Source organism: Delphinapterus leucas, chromosome 14 (genome assembly GCF_059928025.1).
Source record: "Delphinapterus leucas isolate spDelLeu-1000000601 "Yukka" chromosome 14, BTC_Dleu_Yukka2, whole genome shotgun sequence".
Lineage (NCBI taxonomy): Eukaryota > Metazoa > Chordata > Mammalia > Artiodactyla > Monodontidae > Delphinapterus > Delphinapterus leucas.
This window is the reverse complement of record NC_143142.1, coordinates 62086398-62105804: the sequence shown is the minus strand read 5'-3', so window position 1 is coordinate 62105804 and position 19407 is coordinate 62086398. Positions and strand designations below refer to the sequence as shown.

The 19407-nt window shown below is 42.5% G+C and overlaps 1 protein-coding gene across 8 annotated transcripts in view; it reads left to right on the top strand.

Annotated features, from left to right (window-relative positions):
* Positions 1-19407, top strand: part of EPG5 (ectopic P-granules 5 autophagy tethering factor) — a 126390-nt gene that overhangs the window by 47196 nt on the left and 59787 nt on the right. For 7 of the 8 annotated variants that reach the window (XM_022561821.2, XM_089895110.1, XM_089895107.1 and 4 more), the window contains 8 exons: positions 1125-1265; positions 8679-8823; positions 9056-9253; positions 9641-9751; positions 11157-11279; positions 12281-12447; positions 13239-13460; positions 15490-15613. In XM_022561821.2, coding sequence (XP_022417529.1) covers positions 1125-1265; positions 8679-8823; positions 9056-9253; positions 9641-9751; positions 11157-11279; positions 12281-12447; positions 13239-13460; positions 15490-15613 — 1231 coding nt within the window. The remainder of the gene's footprint in view (positions 1-1124; positions 1266-8678; positions 8824-9055; positions 9254-9640; positions 9752-11156; positions 11280-12280; positions 12448-13238; positions 13461-15489; positions 15614-19407) is intronic. The other variant, XM_089895109.1, reaches the window with a different exon arrangement.

The window sequence follows — 19407 nt, the reverse complement described above, 5'->3', positions numbered from 1 at the left end:
GAGAACAATAATCAAAAAAAATCACCCAGAATCTTTCTCATCGTAATAAAACATTGCTTATTTTTCTGTTTATTTTTATTCAGTATGTTTCCTTGGATCTTTTATAGAGCTGTACTATATGCATAATTTTATATATCCTTTGTTTTTTACTTTTAATATTGTAAATGTTTCCCTTAGGGCATAATCTTTGCATTATTCCTATTATTTTTTGAAAAGATTTTTTTCCCCCAGAATTAAAGCAGTGTAACCAAACTATAGAATTAGGAAAATGGAGGAAAAAACCACTCTTTTTTACCACTCCAACACAATGAGCATTTTAGTGTGACATTATCCCTGTTTTTTTCCCTGTCTGTACAGTATAACTCTTCTTTACCAGTAGTTATAGTTAGAAGTATAAAGTTTTGTTTTTTCCTAGTACCATTTTAGCAGAAATATTTTTCCATATTGCCCTTGGCCATCATATGCATACTTTTAAGATAATTCCGTAATATTCCCATTGAATGGATTTTTCCAGAATTTACATTAAGTCATTTATGCCTCTGAGTTTACAAGTATGAATAATTCTGAAAAGTACATTTTTACATGGATCATCTGTCATATTTTCTTCCATATTTGAGATTATTTCTTAAGGATAGAGTCTCTGAAGAGTCAAAAAAATAAGTAAATTTCTAGGCCACATTGATTTCAGAAAAATTCTGCCAGATTACACAGACAGATTGAGCTCATTTTTGAATCTTTGCTATAATACCTTGTGGGACTACGTAGACAATGAGAGCTCCATGACTCTTAGAAGAAGCACCATTTGAGAAGCAAAGTGGCCAGGGCTCTGGACTAGAAATTTGCAAACCTGGGTCCTCAGTTTGACCCTATACCAGGAAACTGTGTGAATTGGGCCATGATACTTCACCTTTCTTTTGTATAAAATGATAATATAGATGAACTTTTAAGTTCCCTTGTACTTCTAGAGTTCTGATTCTAGCATTTCTGTGTGAAGTTTGGGTATGCATAAATGGGTTGGAGACCTGAGATAATCTGGGTAGCGTGTACTATGATAGTGCATTGGAAGAACATCAGTTTATGAACTGGCTACCTCGTATGCTCATTGCCTTTTTCTTTTTCCATAGCATTGAGAAGTTCTGTGCAGAAGGCATCCCACTCTTGGGGATTCTGGTCCAGTCGAGGCATTTGAAAACAGTGGTCCATGTCCTGGATAAGATTCTGCCTTTGTTCTACCCTTGCCAGTATTACCTTCTAAAGAATGAGCAGTAAGTGGAGAACAGCCCAGCGAGTACAAAATGACTATGTTCTCTGGTTTCTCAAGTATAATATAGGGAATGATATTTCAATAGTGTATTTTTTATGAGGCAGAAAACTTCCTGCCTATTTTAGAATGCAGAGTGATGAACAGTGACTCTAATAATGATTCTAGTTTTATTGTCATGAAAGATACTTCCCTTTGTCATTTAATTTTGGATTGCTTATAGCTTATTAGTATTGAAAAGGGTGGTGGTTTCCATGAAACTGGGAATAGTGCTTCTGACCTTGAGCAGCAAATGGCTTTGCTGTTGTAGCAATAGCGAAACACGTTGCTTTTAATTGCAGTGTGCATGGGGCAGTATTATAAACAGAGAAGATACACAGGGAGGTGCTCATCACATGAGACACTGATAATCTTGTGGAGAAAATAAGACTTCTGAGGTAATCACAAAGTTATGAAGCAGAATATTGGCAAGGCCATGCTAGGGCGTATAGATTGCATTTGCATTACAGTTGACCCTTGAACCACACGGGTTTGAACTGTGCAGGTCCACTTATACGAGGATATATTTTAATAAATACACTGGGAAATTTTTTGGAGATTTGTGACAATTTGAAAAAACTCACAGATGAACTAATGTAGCCTATAAATATTGAAAAAAATTAAGAAAAAAGTATGTCATGAATGTATAAAATAAATGTAGCTACTAGTCTATTCTATCATCTACTACCATAAAATATACACAAATCTATTATAAAAAGTTAAAATTTATCAAAACTTACACACACAAACACAGACCATACATGACGCCATTCATGGTTGAGAGAAATATAAACAGACATAAAAGGTGCAGTATTAAATTACAGCTGCATACTGTACTACTGTAATAATTTTGTAGCCACCTCCTGTTGCCATGAAGGTGAGCTCAAGTGTTGAGTATCCGCCTAACACGCTTTGTGACGCTAATCTTCTCCGACTGAGCAGTTTGTCTCTCCAGTAAATTGTGCATCACAGTAAAAAGTGACCTCTTGCAGCTCTCGCGTCATTTTCATTGTGTTTAGTGCCTTAAATAACACCATGGGACCCATATGAAGTGCCTCTAATGATTCTGGAAGTGCTCCCAAGAAGCAGAGAAAAGTCATGACATTACAAGAAAAAGTTGAATTGCATGATATGTACCATAGATTGAAGTCTGCAGCTGCACTTCCTGTCATTTCAAGATAAATGAATCCAGAGTAGGAACCATTGTAAAAAAAAGAAAAGGAAATTCATGAAGCTGTCACTGCAGCTACACCAGCAGGCTCTGAAATGTTGTACTTTTTGTGAAATACCTTTTTATCTCATATTGAAAATGTAGCTTTTGTGTGAGTGCAGGATGGCTATAAGAAAGGCATACCTGTAGACCCTAATATGATTAGAGAAAAATCAAAGTCATTTTATGACAACTTAAAGCAAAAGGAAGGTGAAAGATCTAAAGCTGAAGAATTTAATGCCAGCTCAGGATGGTTTGATAATTTTAGAAAGAAATTTGGCTTAAAAAATGTCAAGATAACAGGAGAAGCAGCTTCTGTCAACCAGGAGGCAGCAGATGAGTTCCCAGATGCCATTACAAAAATCATCGAGGAGAAAGGATATCTGCCGGAGCAGGTTTTTTTTTTTTTTTTTTTTTTGCGGTACGCGGGCCTCTCACTGCTGGCCCCCACCTGCCGTGGAGCACAGGCTCCGGACGCACAGGCTCAGCGGCCGTGGCTCACGGGCCCAGCCGCTCCGCGGCATGTGGGATCCTCCCGGACCGGGACACGAACCTGCGTCCCCTGCATCGGCAGGTGGACCCCCAACCACTGTACCACCAGGGAAGCCCCGGAACAGGTTTTTAACACAGATGAAAGTGCCCTATTCTGGGAAAAAAAAAAATGCCACAAAGGACATTTATTAGCAAGGAAGAGAAGCAAGCACCAGGATTGAAGGCAGGAAGGGATAGGCTAACTATACTGTTTCGTGTAAATGTAGTCGGGTTTACGATTAGGACTGCCCTTATCTGTAAAGCTGTTAACCCCCCAGCCTTGAAGGGAAAAGATAGATACCAGCTGCCAGTCTCTTGGTTGTACAAGGCCTGGACAGCGAGAACCCTTTTTTTTGATTGTTTCCATCAATGGTTTGTCCTTGAAGTCAAGAAGTGCCTTGCCAGTACTGGGCTGCCTTTTAAAGTTCTTTTGGTATCGGACAGTACCCCTGGCCACACAGACCCCACGAGTTCAACACCGCAGGTGTCATAGCAGTCCCTTTGCCCCCACAGACAACATCTCTAATTCAGTTTCTAGGTCAGGGGGTCATAAGGACCTTTAAGGCTCATTGTATGTGGTACTCTATGGAAAGGATTGTCAACACTATGGAATAGAACCCTGACAGAACATCCTGAAAGTCTGGAAGGAATATACCATTGAAGATGCCATTGTTGTTATAGAAAACCATGAAAGCCATCAAGCCCAAAACAAATTCCTGCTGGGGAAAACTGTGTCCAGATGTGCATGAGTTCATGATTTATGACAAAACCAATCAAGGAAATCATGAAAGGGTTGGTAGATATGGCAAAGAAGTTGGGGCTGGGAGTGGGGGAAGGGTTTCAAGATTTGGATCTTAGAGAAATTCAAGAACTAATAGTCACCACACCAGAGGAGTTAACAGAAGATGACTTGATCGACGTGAGTGCTTCTGAACTGGTGCCAGATCATGAGGAAGAAGACATAGAAGAAGCAGTGCCAGAAAACATTAACATTAGACAATCTGCCAGAAGGTTCTGATTATTCAAGACTGATTTTGATTTCTTTTATGACATGGACCCTTCTATGATACAAGCACTGAAACTAAAGCAAACGGGGGAAGAATTGATACTGTATAGAAACATTTTTGGAGAAATGAAAAAGCAAAGAAGTCAGAAATTTCGATGTACTTCTATAAAGTTACACTAGGTGTGTCTCCTTCTCCTCCTTCCCTTCCACCTCTTCCGGCTCTGCCACCCTGAGACAGCGAGACCAACCGCTCCTCTTCCCCCTCAGCCTACTCAGCGTGACGCTAATGAGGATGAAGACCTTTATGATGATCCACTTCCACTTAATGCATAATAAACGATCATCATGCTGTACAGTTGATAAACTTACCTGTTGTGTATATGTGTGTCTTTGTGTGAAAATCTGACAAGCGTATGGCAAGGACTGTATGAGATGTTTTTGTGTCATCATCACCTAAGTATTCATCATGTAGCACATGCTGTGCCAGCCTGGTATTGAAGTGGGTAGCCTTCCTTACGTAGGCACAGGGTGAGAGATATTTAATATAAAATTAATACTGTGTTTCTCTCACTGTTTTATAACTTTGCTTTCAAAGAATTATACCACTGCACAGTATACCTCTCTCGTAATCGAGAAACTGTATCAGGCTGTCATCACAGATAAGTGTTTTTTTTTAAAAATGTAACAGGGCTTCCCTGGTGGCGCAGTGGTTGAGAATCTGCCTGCCAATGCAGGGGACACGGGTTCGAGCCCTGGTCTGGGAAGATCCCACATGCCGGGGAGCAACTAGCTCCGTGAGCCACAACTACTGAGCCTGCGTGTCTGCAGCCTGTGCTCTGCAACAAGAAAGGCCGCGACAGTGAGAGGCCCGCGCACAGCGATGAAGAGTCGCCCCTGCTTGCCACAACTAGAGAAAGCCCTCGCACAGAAATGAAGACCCAACACAGCAAAAATAAATAAATTAGTTAATAAACTCCTACCCCCAACATCTTCTTTAAAAAAAACAAACAAAAAAAATCTTTAAAAAATGTAACAGTGTTTCTAATACTGTATTATGAATATGACTATCATACTCTATGCCACAAAATTTTTATAATGATTCACTCATTAGTATACAGGCTAGACGATTGTGAAACAATCGTATTGATTATACTAGGCTACCATAAAGCAATCATATTGCTGCTTCTCCATTATCAGTGCAGGAATTGTTCTACCTGTAAATAAATATGAATTTCTTTTTCACATTGTCTTTTCGTTTTTGATGTGTAGTGTTAGCCTGTATAGCATCTACAGTGTTTTATAACATATAAGACACTATTGATGTAGGTACTGACAGGTGATTCATCTTGTAAACAGATGATGTAAGCTTACAGTATCAATAGATACAGTACAATACTGTAAATGTATTTTCCTTATGATTTTTGTAACATTTTCTTTTCTCTAGCTCACTTTATGGTAAGAATATAGTATATCATACATATAACATACGAAATATATGTTAATCGACAGTTTATATTATTGGTAAAGCTTCTGGTCAACAGTAGGCTATTAGTAAAGTTTTGGGGGGAGTCAAAAGTTATACATGAATTTTCAACTACATGGGGGGTCAGTACCACTAACCCTGTGGGTTCAAGGGTCAACTGTATATGGTAAAGGTATGTGGAATTAGGGTAAAAGAAATAGCTGCTGGGGGAGGGAAGGAATTAAGGATGGGTACGAATCAAGATTCTTAATTGCACATGATGAAAATGCAGTGCACACTTGTTTTACCAGGAAGGGAATGTATTGGCTCATGTGATCGGGGAACAAGGCTCCTGATAACAACAGGTCATTCTAAAGTGGTGGTCCTCAACTAGAGGGGTTTTGACCCTCAGGGGACACTTGGTAATGTCTAGAGATCATTTTGGTTGTCACAGCCTGGTGGGGTGGGGCAGGTAGGGCAGGTGGTTGGGAGAGGGAGTTGTAAGGGGATTGAGGGGGGCTGCTACTTAAATCTAGTGCACAGAGGTCAGGGATAGTACTAAACATCCCACAGTGCACAGGAGAGCCTCTCCCAGGAATCTGCCGTCCCAACATGGCAGTAGTTGCAAAGCTGAGAGGCCCTGGGTTAGTATTTCCCTTTCTGTTTATCTACCCTCCCAGGTCCCTTGGCCCTGCTTCTCTCTCTATCAAGCCTTCTCTTGCAGTTGTACTTTTTCCAGGGGAATGAAAGTATATGCTACAGAGAGAACCAGGCATCATGCTAGTTTCCCATGGGAAAGGCAAATGTTTTTCTTTTTCCTTGTTTCTTATAATGATTCCGATTGGTGTGACTTACTCATGTGCTCTCCCTGAGCCTGTCACCTTGACCAGTGGGATTGACCAGTCCTGAGAGGAAGGTGTATAGGGATTCTGTATTGAGAGACTCTCTCTCCCACAACTCTATAGCATGGAGGAAGGACAGTTCCCTTAATGAGAGGATGTGTTAGCAGAAGGGAGACAGAGGGTGCTCAGTGAACAGAAGCAAGAGATGACCCACAAATATGACTTTGTGGGTTTCTTCTTTTTTTTTTTTAATGAATTTATTTATTTGGCTGTGTTGGGTCTTTGTTGCTGCGCGTGGGCTTTCTTTAGTAGTGGCGAGCGGGGGCAACTCTTTGTTGCAGTGTGCGGACTTCTCATTGTGGTGGCTTCTCTTGTTGCGGAGCACGGGCTCTAGGCATGTGGGCTTCAGTGGTTGTGGCTTGTGGGCTTCAGTTCAGTTGTGGCGCACGGGCTTAATTGCTCCACGGCATGTGGGATCTTCCCGGCCCAGGGCTTGAACCCGTGTCCCCTGCATTGGCAGATGGATTCTTAGCCACTGCACCACCAGCGAAGTCCCAAGAGGTGCGTTTCTAATTGAGCTTCAGAGTGCAGGTAGGTGTTGGGTCAGTGGAGAGGACATGGCAAGACAGGGCTTTTTCAGTATCCGTAGGGGGTGAGAGGAGGGTCTGGAGAGGACCAGGCTGGGGAGGAGCTGAGTGAAGGCACAGAGGTGGGAAGAAAAATACCTGTCCAGGGAGCTGGGAGGAGGTCATCTGGCTGGAGCCTTTTGAAGAGCGAGGAAGGGGGAGGTGAGGCCTGATGTGGAGGAGGCCTGTATGGCAGGGGACAGGTAGTACATCCAAAGGCATGAGGGGGACACTACAGTTTTCCCATTGTGTGTCATTTCGAACAGTGTGTCGCAGACTTGCCTGGGGATGAGAAGCTCCTCCCCTCACGGGAGGGAGCTTATTAAGTATATGGGTTCCCAGCTCCTCCCCTGGAGAGTCTGCTTCAGTAGGAATGGGTTAGGGCCTAGGGACCTTTTTTGGAAAAATTAGCACTCTAGGCCCTGAGCGAGTCTGGGACCACTTGTGTTCTGGTTGGCGCATGGCTTTCAGGCTTGAGTTGTGTCCTCACTCCATCGCTCTCCTAGTGTGAACACAGTTGAGTTCCTTCACTTTTCAGAGCCTCTGTTTCTTTATTTGTACGATGAGATAATGCCATTTCTCATACAAGCTGAGTGTAAGGCTTAAGTGATACACAGGCAATTTGATGCCTGCCTGGAACAATTTTAATAAATTGTCTTTAGATTTTTGCAATTTTGAGAGATTTTAAAATTAGATTGAATGGGCTGTTCCCACCCCTCCCACCCGCCCCGGAGTTGTTAAATTTTGAGTAAAGGTAAATCTTTCTAGGCTCCATTTCAGATATTTCCTCCTCTGTATCTCTCCCTTTGCACCCTAATGCCTGCGCTAGCTCTGTTCTCTGAACTCTTACAGGGCTTAATTGCGCCTCTCCTGTCATAGCTTTCCTTTTCTACTGCAGTGGAGTTTGGCCTGTGTTGTACCTCCTGTGAAATGGGAAGCACCCTCACTCAGCAGTAACCTCTGTGCTGCCACCGTCTGTACGATGGGGACCCAGGAGTGTTGGGCATTGCCCTCAGACACATAGGAAGGGGTCACGTCCTCAGGCTGCAGTTACCAATTTTAAGTGCCACGAAGGAAAACAATGGTGCTATGAGGGAGGTAAATGGGTTAGACGTATTTTAGGTGGCGGGGAGGGGTCAGGAAGTCTCTGAGGAAGGGACATTGCAGATGCGATGGGAAGGATGAGTAGGAGTTTGCCAGGTTAGATGTGGGGAAGTGTTTCAGGCAGAAAACCCAGCAGAGGCAAAGGCCCTGAGAGAGGAAGGGAACCGAGGGCACGTCCGTGACTTAAATGTGGTGGTATCCGTGCCCGCCCCCCCCCGCAGTGTTCCATATGCCACTTTGTGTGGAGTTGACACCCCATGAAAGATTGCAGAGTGATTCTATAGATATCTCTACTCTCGTTAGTGGGGGTTGGGAGGGGATAGAGCAGCGCTTTGGGTGTTTTCCCTCTAATGCTCTTTAACTTGCATGGGTTTATGTGTCTTAGGTCTGTTCACTACATGGGTAGATTTAACCCACGTCAAACTGGAAAACTTTATTCTTCTGAAATTCCTGAAGATTTATCAGAATCCCTAAACAGAGCTTTGGTTTAAAAATGGGACACGTCAGTATTTTTTGTTTCTCATAAGTAATTAGCCACTGGAAATTCTGTTGACTTCCGATTGGAAGGTAAAGTGCGTTGTCCTGTGTGCTCGGCAGGTTTCTGTCACACCTCCTCCTCTTCCTACACTTGGACATCGGTGTCCCTCAGGGTGTCACGCAACAGGTCACCCACAAGGTGGCACAGCACCTGACAGGAGCCAGCCATGGAGACAACGTGAAGCTTCTCAACAGCATGATCCAGGTCAGGACCCTGTCAGCCCCTTGTCTGTACACCCTTGCCCGCCTTCCCAATCAGACACCCCTGTGCTAACATGTCTATGTGTTGGTCATTTCAAAGCACTCGGCACAGTGCTTTTGACCAAGAAGGTCAACAGATCTGGGTTTTGTAGTGGAGGTAGGTATTATTTTATTAGTGTTTTAAAAATGGGAGGCTGGTTATTACCTTTCACGTCACCTGAGCCCTTTCTCCGCAGGCCCACATCTCTGTAAGCACTCAGCTCAATGAAGTGGGCCCGGTTGCCGTATTGGAGTTCTGGGTTCAGGCTCTTATAAGCCAACATCTTTGGTACCGAGAACAACCCATCCTCTTCCTCATGGACCATTTGTGTAAAACAGCTTTTCAGCTGATGCAGGAAGACTGTGTGCAGAAATTGCTCTACCAGCAACATAAGGTAAACCTGTTAGAGAATTTATCTTTCAGTCATCAGCTAGATAGTAGTCTTCTAAGGAGGTTCCCCGACATGCACCCTTCTCAGTACTGCTCTGTGGCCACTGCCTTTTTAAAGCTCTGCCTTAACAGTGTCTTATCCAGTAACCGTAGTCTGCTAAGTGCAGATCCTCATAAAGCCAAAGGAAGGACATCCCAGGAGGAGCGCTGCTCATTACATTTGGCTATAATGCGCAGCCTGGGACTGTAACTGCTGGTGGACTAATGATTGAAATCTGTGTCTTACCAGAATCCTCCATCGTAGTAAGGTAATTGCTGATATTCTTGAAAAGCTCATCGATTGTGTTTTTTAAAGCCTCCACTCTCTGCTCCACATGCTCCCCTGGTGTAGAATGCTTTGGGCTACCACTGTGACCGGAGTCTGCTCTCTTCTTTGGTGAGCTGGATCGTGGCAGGCAACATCACTCCTTCCTTTGTGGAGGGCTTGGCCACACCCACTCAGGTAGGAAACCCACTGTGGACCATTTGTTATCCTTTTTTTTTTTTTTTTTTTTTTTTTTTTTTGCGGTACGTGGGCCTCTCACTGTCGTGGCCCCTCCCGGATGCGCAGGCTCAGCGGCCATGGCTCACGGGCCCAGCCGCTCCGCGGCATGTGGGATCTTCCCGGACCGGGCCACGAACCCGTGTCCCCTGCATCGGCAGGTGGACTCCCAACTACTGCGCCACCAGGGAAGCCCTGTTATCTTTTTGAACTTTAATATTGTTATCATCCTTACCTACGTTACTAATAGTCTAAAATAACTAACGTCTGTTAACACTTACTATGCATAAGAATACTTTTTCATTTAATCCTCACAGTAGCCCTCTGCTGAGGTGGTGCTGTTGCTATTCCTGTCTCACAGGGGTGTTAACTGAGGTTTTATGGAGCCAAGTGGCTGGCTCAGGGTCAGACAGCTCATGATAAGACTCCAGCTGCCTGACTGCAGAGCCTGCCCAGCTGCAGGGCAGAGCGTTTAAGTAAGAGTGGACACTGGAGCCGGACCACCCGGGGTTCAGCCTTGGTTCTGCCATTTGCTAGCACTGTGCCTTGGGCAGCTGGCTAACCTCTTTGTCCTCAACAGTCAAATGGGAATAATGATTGCACCTACATGTAAAGCACTTAGAATAGTGTTTACTAGGTGTTGGCTGTTACAGTTATCATCATTATCATTAATTCACAGCATTATTTTCATCATTATCACCATCTCTCAAGACTTTGTGTGTCCCATTATGTCTCTGTTTTATCACTTAAATTAGTAGTAACATCCTTCAACTTTGTATCACATGCTTACCTCCTGCTCTTCCTCATACCTCTTGTGATCCAGCTGAAACACACTCCATGCTGTTATCTGCATACATCTCTGGAGTTTCCATCTTTTGCCTAGCTGATTCTCTTCCCAGGCATGCCTTCCCCTCCAGTCTCTGCCTAGAGTCTTCTCTGGTATATTACCTTCTCTGATCCCACCCTACCTCCTCTGGTTTCCCATAGCACTCAATCCCTGATCAGTACTCACACTTCTCACTTTACATTATGGTTACTTATATTAGTCTTGTCTCCTCTGGTGAATGCAAAACTTCTTAAGGGCAGAGCTCACATCCGGCCCTCTTTCCTGTCCCTCGTGATACAGAACCTGGCACTAAAGTTGAGCAAACAAACATCTTCTTTTACTAAAGTAGCCTTTCTGAAGTAATTTAACAGTTTTCAATGGCCTATTTCATGTAAATTTATGTCTGTGATAAGAGTAGAAATAGGTATAAAAACTATGTGTTAATTTTAGGAACTGTAATGTTTATTTGTGGAATGTGAGGATGTATTTTGTCTGTCTGAGTTAGTAGCTCATTCCCCTCTTTACCTGGTGTTATTGTAGGTCTGGTTTGCATGGACAGTCCTGAACATGGAATCCATCTTTGAAGAAGACTCGCAGCTCCGAAGAGTTGTTGAAGGGGAATTGGTTATAAACTCTGCATTTACCCCTGACCAAGCTCTGAAGGTGCAAATAGCAGTTCTGCATTTGAGTGGTAGAAGGTGGTTCACACTTTGATGCTGATGGGTTCACCTGTAGCTTTTGGACTTCTGTGTTTTCTTTTGTTACGAATGTTTGGAAAGCACAGTAACCAAACTAATGCTCAACATGGTGTAGTTGAAGTGTATACCTCCTTTCCAAGGTTCTTTTAACATTGAGAGTCACAACCTAATAATTTGAGGCTGTGTTCATTGTATGTGTAAAGGGGATTGCCTTTGTTTTAAAGCATCAGAATCCCCTAGAGAGCTTGTTAAAAATCGGATTCCTGGACCCCGGCCTCTGGGATTCTGAGTCTGGAGTGGGACCAGTAATTTATTTTGAAAAACTCCCTAGCTGATCCTTAGGCTAACTAAAGTGTGAGAAAGACTGGAATGAGGCTTTAGAATTAAAGACCTTCTATTTTCAGGTCCTATAGTATAGACTTTGCTTTTGGATTTCAGAGCCTGTCAAGGGATTTATCATTCTTGAACGCCCATTTAAAATCTAAATTTTCAGGACTTCCCTGGTGGTTCAGTGGTTAAGATTCTGCACTTCCAATGCAGGAGGCGCAGGTCCGACCCCTGGTCGGGGAACTGAGATCCCACCTGTCATGCAGTGTGGCCAAAAAAGAAAAATCTCTATTTTCAAGAGGTTGATAAAATTTACTTTGGCTTTTATATTATTCTTGCCCTATAGTGTTTTACATGCAAAGGAATGGAAAGGCATGGAAATGAGATTAGACTAGGTGATGCTTAAGACCCAGTCCAATTCTGGGGTCTGTGAAATTCTTGAAAAAAGGCTGCCCTACATGTCTTGCTACTAAGGTTAAAATGTTAGCTAGCGGGTCGGAGAAGTAAGGTTTATATGACTTTTCTTTTTTCTTATTGAATCGAAAACACCATGTTCAGCATTTCATTTGAATCACTTAGGAAGTGACTGTTTGCAATTGTGGTCATTACATGGTTGCTCAAAGCCCGCCTCTTTTGTAGAAAGCCCAGGCTCAGCTGAAACTCCCCATCGTCCCGTCCCTCCAGAGGCTGCTCATTTATCGTTGGGCCCACCAGGCTCTCGTCACGCCTTCTGACCATCCTCTTCTGCCACTCATTTGGCAGAAGTTCTTCCTCCTGTATCTTCACCGCCCAGGACCGCGATATGGGTATGGTACCCAGAGTAGTAGTAAGTTTCTGTGAATCAGTTCCCACCTTTGCATTGCTCTGCAGCTCTGTGTTCTCACACTGTGGCCTGGGAGTTAGAGTCATTCTCTGGCTAGGAGCCTCCCTCCTTTCCTGTTTCACGTCTATCAGACTAGACCGCTCTCTCTTTACCACCCCCCATACCCAGTTTGGTGGAGACAACACCCTGGGACCCTGCAAGGTTAAGCAGAGAGCTTCTGGAGCTGCAAAGGGAGAGACTGTCCCAAACTGAGGCTGCTTGTGTGGCCATGGTGGAGCTTGTTCGAGGGGACTGGTGATGGGTAGTGCAGCTGTGGACAAAGGCCAGGCAGTGCCTGGGGGGAGGCCAGCGTTTCCACTGGATGTGAAGGGACTCTGGCCGGCCGTGGCTGCTCACTGTCACTGACCATCGCTGTCTGGCTCCAGCTCTGTTTCTAGTTCACCTGCACTCCCTTAACTCACCCCTTTGAAACATACGGATGTTGATTCTTCATCACTTCTGTTTTCTACCAGATTGCAAGTTCTTTAAGAAAAGGGACTATCTTTAATCTCTTCTGTACCTCTAAGTGGTGACAGTGTCTTGAATTTGCATAGCATTTCGTTCTTTTAAAAACTGCTTTTATATGTGCCATCTTGTTGGAGCCTCATTATAACCATTGAGGTAGAGATAGTATGTATTAATTTAATAAACTGACTTAACAGACTGTAATTTTGTGTCACATAGAAAGAGCATCTTGTGTTGATCCTGTTGTGATCTGTGCTTGCATTTTTTAAGGCTACCCGTAGATGGTTGTATTGGAAGAAGGTTTTTTCAAAGCCCTGCTCATATCAGTTTGCTAAAAGAAATGAAGAGGCGTCTGACTGAGGTGGCTGACTTCCACCACGCTGCGAGCAAGGCCCTCCGAGTTCCAGCAGAGGGCAGTGAAGGGCTGCCAGCGACCCAGGCTGGCACCCCTGCTTACCTGACTTCACCAGAGCTGCACACGGAGCTCGTGAGGTGAGGCATGGCTATTTAGCCATTTATGTTGTTTGCAGCACAGGTACTTGTGCCGGCTCTTTGATTTGTGTTACAGTTGCTAGATGTTATTCTCTTAACCTGTTAGATTGAATATGGAAGGTGGTTTTGACTATAGGTTTGCATCTTGTAATGTTTCTCTTTTGTGTTTCTTACGAGAGTGAATCAGCAATTTGGATGTACCTCTGTGAAGTGCCTGGAGTCTGAGTGAAAGCTCTTAAACCCGAGGGCTGGTGACCTCTTCTATTTCTTTATTTAATAACAGAAACAAACCAAAAGAAGTGATAAAGCAGGTTAACAACTAGTAAAGCCTGCTAGGATAGTTCTCTAAAAGAAATAAACGACCCAGGCAAGGTTCTTTAAGTGAGATTCATAGGCCCTTTAGGGGATTGTGGGATCCACCTGGGGTGCGGTGGATTCATAATCTTCCAAAACTGCTTCTAAAAGTAGGCTTAATATTTGCATCCCCTAAAATGTTAAGAACTCTGAGGTAAGTGTGTGTCCCCTTCACACTGTTCTTTCACCTTTCATTTGTAAGCTTGATGTAAACGAGATATTAGTCTTATAAATAAGACTTAATAGGGCTTCCCTGGTGGCGCGGTGGTTGAGAGTCCGCCTGCCGATGCAGGGGACACGGGTTCGTGCCCGGGTCCTGGAGGATCCCACGTGCCGCGGAGCGGCTGGGCCCGTGAGCCATGGCCGCTGAGCTTGTGCGTCCGGAGCCTGTGCTCCTCAACGGGAGAGGCCACAACAGTGAGAGGCACACGTACCACAAAAAATAAAAATAAAAAAGACTTAATAAAAACAGCTCTTAATAATGAACTCTGAATACAAAGTGAATACAGATGTCTTGGTGAGGAAACCCAGTGTTTCGATCCAGCACTCAGGCTTCAGGCTTGATTGACCTCAAAGCCTTAGGGCTTCTCTCAGCCTCCAGAATCATTTCTCCCTGTCTCTTTCTTGCTTGAAGGAAAATGTATTTTTATCTGGGCTTAACCATTGGGAAGGCTTTATCTCTGAACATTTAGATCAGCTAAGAAAGCCTTTGATGTTCCCTTTTGCCCTCCTTTGGCATGTTGTGAAGTAGACATATAACCGAGTCAAGCTGGAAGAGAGCTCCGTCCCAGCCCCTCCTGTTTAAGACCCTCAAAGCTCTGTCCCAGGGTGTCTTCCTACATAGACTGTTGCCACGGTAAAGGTGGTATTTTTCCACTTTATTGAGTAAAGCCCAGCCACACCTCCTGGTCCCCACCTGGTACTTTGTAATTTGTGTGCTGTAGACTACTCTGGTACCTGTTGCTGCAAACAACTGCTTAAAATACCAGTGATCTGAGCTAAATGGACTGTCTTCCTTGTAAAAACAAAACAAAATAAGAACAAAGGAAGCATCATTAAATTTTTAAAAACGTTTTTACCGGAAAATAGAGAATTTTTTTTCCCCTGTTTTTAGCTTTCTTCTGTTCCTTCTTCATGGGAACAGGGTGCATACATGCTATGGGTTCTATTTGTGATTCCTTGAGGCAGGGGATTGTCATTGAGCCTAAAGCTGGCAGGTTCTTCCAATGCATAAGTTTAAAATGGCTTTTAAAGTTTTCTCTGAAAGACAGAAAAGGTGTTTATTTGAATGTTATCTAAACTTTTCCGAGCACCAAGTCTCACTGTGACTGATTGTCCAGGAAAGAAAAGCTTGAAATTCAGATCCTTGGTTTGTGTTAAAGTCACCTTCTCCAGTTATTTTTTTCTGTGTACTGTATTTAACCCTCTTTAGTAAGAGAGTTCACAGAGCCCTTTCTTCACACCTTTTGTTTTAGCAATTATTGCATCGTACTTAAATGATTTGTGACCTTTCTCCCTTGCTGGCCCTTCTTGGGAGTGTGGTGGTTGGAAATATTTTCTGTGTTATGTGCTTCCGAACTTTTATCTTTTAGTGCCAGTTCTCCTAGAGGTGTAAGAAACTTCATTTGCCTGCACATCTTTTCGTATTTTATGTAATTATGTTTTTTTCTTTTAGGCTCTTCAATGTATATATATTATGGCTAGAAGATGAGAATTTTCAAAAAGGAGATACGTATATCCCTTCTCTGCCAAAGCATTATGATATTCACAGGCTAGCAAAAGTGATGCAGAATCAGCAGGTAAAACCATGGCAATGTCTCTCTTAGCATATCTAACTGTAATTTGAATTGGTTACTTTTATAACCTAATGGTAAAACCACTTGTTGATACGGAAATCGGGTCACTGGTATAGTCATTGTTTTTGTGGTTTTGTCAACATATAAGTGATTTTTTTGTAGGAGTGTTTCCTTTTGAATCTCTGACCCCACTATGGCCTCACCTGAAGGCTTGAAGCTTGTTAAGATTCATATGTTGTACAGAAAGTTAGTAGCATGGAGATAGGGAGTTCACCTTTGTTTGCCTTTGGAGATGACTTGTAGCTATCACAGTTTTGGTTGCCCTTTTGGAGATACTCAATTCTAGTCTTCACATATCCTAATTTGTTCTCTCCCTGGTACCCAAGCATAGATGTCTGTGGTCTTTCTTAGGCCAAAACTTCTGAGTTTTCGTTAAGCTTCTGTAGCTATCATTTGTGTGAGTGTGTGTGTGTGTGTATGTATGTAGGCATATCTCTCCTGTTCCAGTTTCTTTTTTCTAGGGGCTGAACTCTACTGGGCATTGACCCCCAACGTTGGATGGGATTTAGGATCCTCTAAGACTTGAGAGACTTCAATTTGGGTCTTTAAACCTAGTTGCTTCCACACTGTATATACTATTTCATCTCTAGTAGGTGTCTTTCACTTTCTTCTGTGTTCTTTGTCTTTCCTTCCTCTCTTTTCTTCTTTCTTCTTCCCTCCTTCTGTATCTATTGAATGCCTTTAAGGTGTCAGGCATCTAATAACAAAGATGAAAAGAAACTTGATGCAGTCTCTGCCTTTAAGGTGCTTACTGTCAGGTGGGGGACTAAATAATTATTGCATCCAGTGATGAAGACTGTGGGGGTGGAATGCACAGGGTGCTGTGGAAACATGCACAAATGACACCTGATTCATACTGAGGCTGGAGTGCGACCTTTGAACTGAGCCCTAAAGGACAAACGGGAGTTCTCAGGTTGATAGGAAGACATGGTGATGCGGAGTGGCAGAGAGGATGTTACCAGCAGGACGTCTTTTTCCAAAGTCTTCGTTTGAAGAACTATTGAAATAGCAGGAGTAGTTAAATAAATGGATGAATTAAAAATATATTGAACTTTCTATCCTGTTCCATTGATCTGTATTTCTGTTTTTGTGCCAGTACCATACTGTCTTGATTACTGTAGCTTTGTAGTATAGTCTGAGGTCAGGGTGCCTGATTCCTCCAGCTCCGTTTTTGTTCTCAAGATTGCTTTGGCTATTCGGGGTCTTTTGTGTTTCCATACAAATTGTGAAATTTTTTGTTCTAGTTCTGTGAAAAATGCCAGTGGTGGTTTGATAGGGATTGCATTGAATCTGTAGATTGCTTTGGGTAGTAGAGTCATTTTCACAATGTTGATTCTTTCAATCCAAGAACATGGTATATCTCTCCATCTATTTGTATCATCTTTAATTTCTTTCATCAGTGTCTTATAATTTTCTGCATACAGGTATTTTGTCTCCTTAGGTAGGTTTAGTCCTAGATATTTTATTCTTTTTGTTGCAGTGGTAAATGGGAGTGTTTTCTTGATTTCACTTTCAGATTTTTCATCATTAGTGTATAGCAATGCCAGAGATTTCTGTGCATTAATTTTGTATCCTGCTACTTTACTAAATTCATTGATTAGCTCTAATAGTTTTCTGGTAGCATCTTTAGGGTTCTCTATGTAGAGTATCATGTCATCTGCAAACAGTGACAGCATTACTTCTTCTTTTCCGATTTGGATTCCTTTTATTTCTTTTTCTTCTCTGATTGCTGTGGCTAAAACTTCCAAAACTATGTTGAATAATAGTGGTGAGAGTGGGCAACCTTGTCTTGTTCCTGATCTTAGTGGAAATGCTTGCTTTCAGTTTTTCACCATTGAGGACGATGTTGGCTGTGAGTTTGTCATATATGGCATATGGCCTTTATTATGTTGAGGAAAGTTCCCTCTATGCCTACTTTCTGCAGGGTTTTTATCATAAATGGGTGCTGAATTTTGTCGAAAGCTTTCTCTGCATCTACTGAGATGATCATGTGGTTTTTCTCCTTCAATTTGTTAATATGGTGTATCACGTTGATTGATTTGCGTATGGTATTGGCACAAAAACAGAAGTATAGATCAATGGAACAGGATAGAAAGCCCAGAGATAAACCCACGCACATATGGTCACCTTATCTTTGATAAAGGAGGCAAGAATATACAGTGGAGAAAAGGCAGCCTCTTCAATAAGTGGTGCTGGGAAAATTGGACAGGTACATGTAAAAGTATGAAATTAGAACACTCCCTAACACCATACACAAAAATAAACTCAAAGTGGATTAAGGACCTAAATGTAAGGCCAGACACTATCAAACTCTTAGAGGAAAACACAGGCAGAACACTCTATGACATAAATCACAGCAAGACCCTTTTTGACCCCCCTCCTAGAGAAATGGAAATAAAAACAAAAATAAACAAATGGGACCTAATGAAACTTAAAAGCTTTTGCACAGCAAAGGAAACCATAAACAAGACCAAAAGGCAACCCTCAGAATGGGAGAAAATATTTGCAAATGAAGCAACTGACAAAGGATTAATCTCCAAGATTTACAAGCAGCTCATGTAGCTCAATAACAAAAAAACAAACAACCCAATCCAAAAATGGGCAGAAGACCTAAATAGACATTTCTCCAAAGAAGATATACAGATTGCCAACAAACACATGAAAGAATGCTCAACATCATTAATCATTAGGAAATGCAAATCAAAACTACAATGAGATATCATCTCACACCAGTCAGAATGGCCATCATCGAAAAATCTACAAACAGTAAATGCTGGAGAGGGTGTGGAGAAAAGGGAACCCTCTTGCACTGTTGGTAGGAATGTAAATTGATACAGCCACTATGGAGAACAGTATGGAGGTTCCTTAAAAAAAGAACTACCATACGACCCAGCAGTCCCACTACTGGGCATATACCCTGAGAAAACCATAATTCAAAAGGAGTAATGTACCACAATGTTCATTGCAGCTCTATTTACAATAGCCAGGACATGGAAGCAACCTAAGTGTCCATCGACAGATGAATGGATAAAGAAGATGTGGCACATATATACAATGGAATATTACTCAGCCATAAAAAGAAATGAAATTGAGATATTTGTAGTGAGGTGGATGGACCTAGAGTCTGTCATACAGAGTGAAGTAAGTCAGAAAGAGTAAAACAAATACCATATGATAACACATATATATGGAATCTAAGAAAAAAAAAAAAAGGTCATGAAGAACCTAGGGGTAAGACAGGAATAAAGACACAGACCTACTAGAGAATGGACTTGAGGATATGAAGAGGGGGAAGGGTAAGCTGTGACAAAGTGAGAGAGTGGCATGGACATATATACACCACCAAAAGTAAAATAGATAGCTAGTGGGAAGCAGCTGCATAGCACAGGGAGATCAGCTCCGTGGTTTGTGACCACCTAGAGGGGTGGGATAGGGAGGGTGGGATGGAGGGAGAAGCAAGAGGGAAGAGATATGGGAACGTGTGTATGTGTATAGCTATTTCACTTTGTTATAGAGCAGAAACTAACACACCATTGTAAAGCAAGTATACTCCAATAAAGATGTTAAAAAAATTAAAATAAAATTAGCCTGTTCTTATAAAAAATATATATATTGAAGAAGAATTAGTAGAATCAATAGGATTTTTAGATTAGGATTGATACAGTTGTAGGGCAGATTAGATAGTACAAGGACTTCCAAATTTGTAGTTGGGCAGCTGCTCTTTACAGTACTGGAAG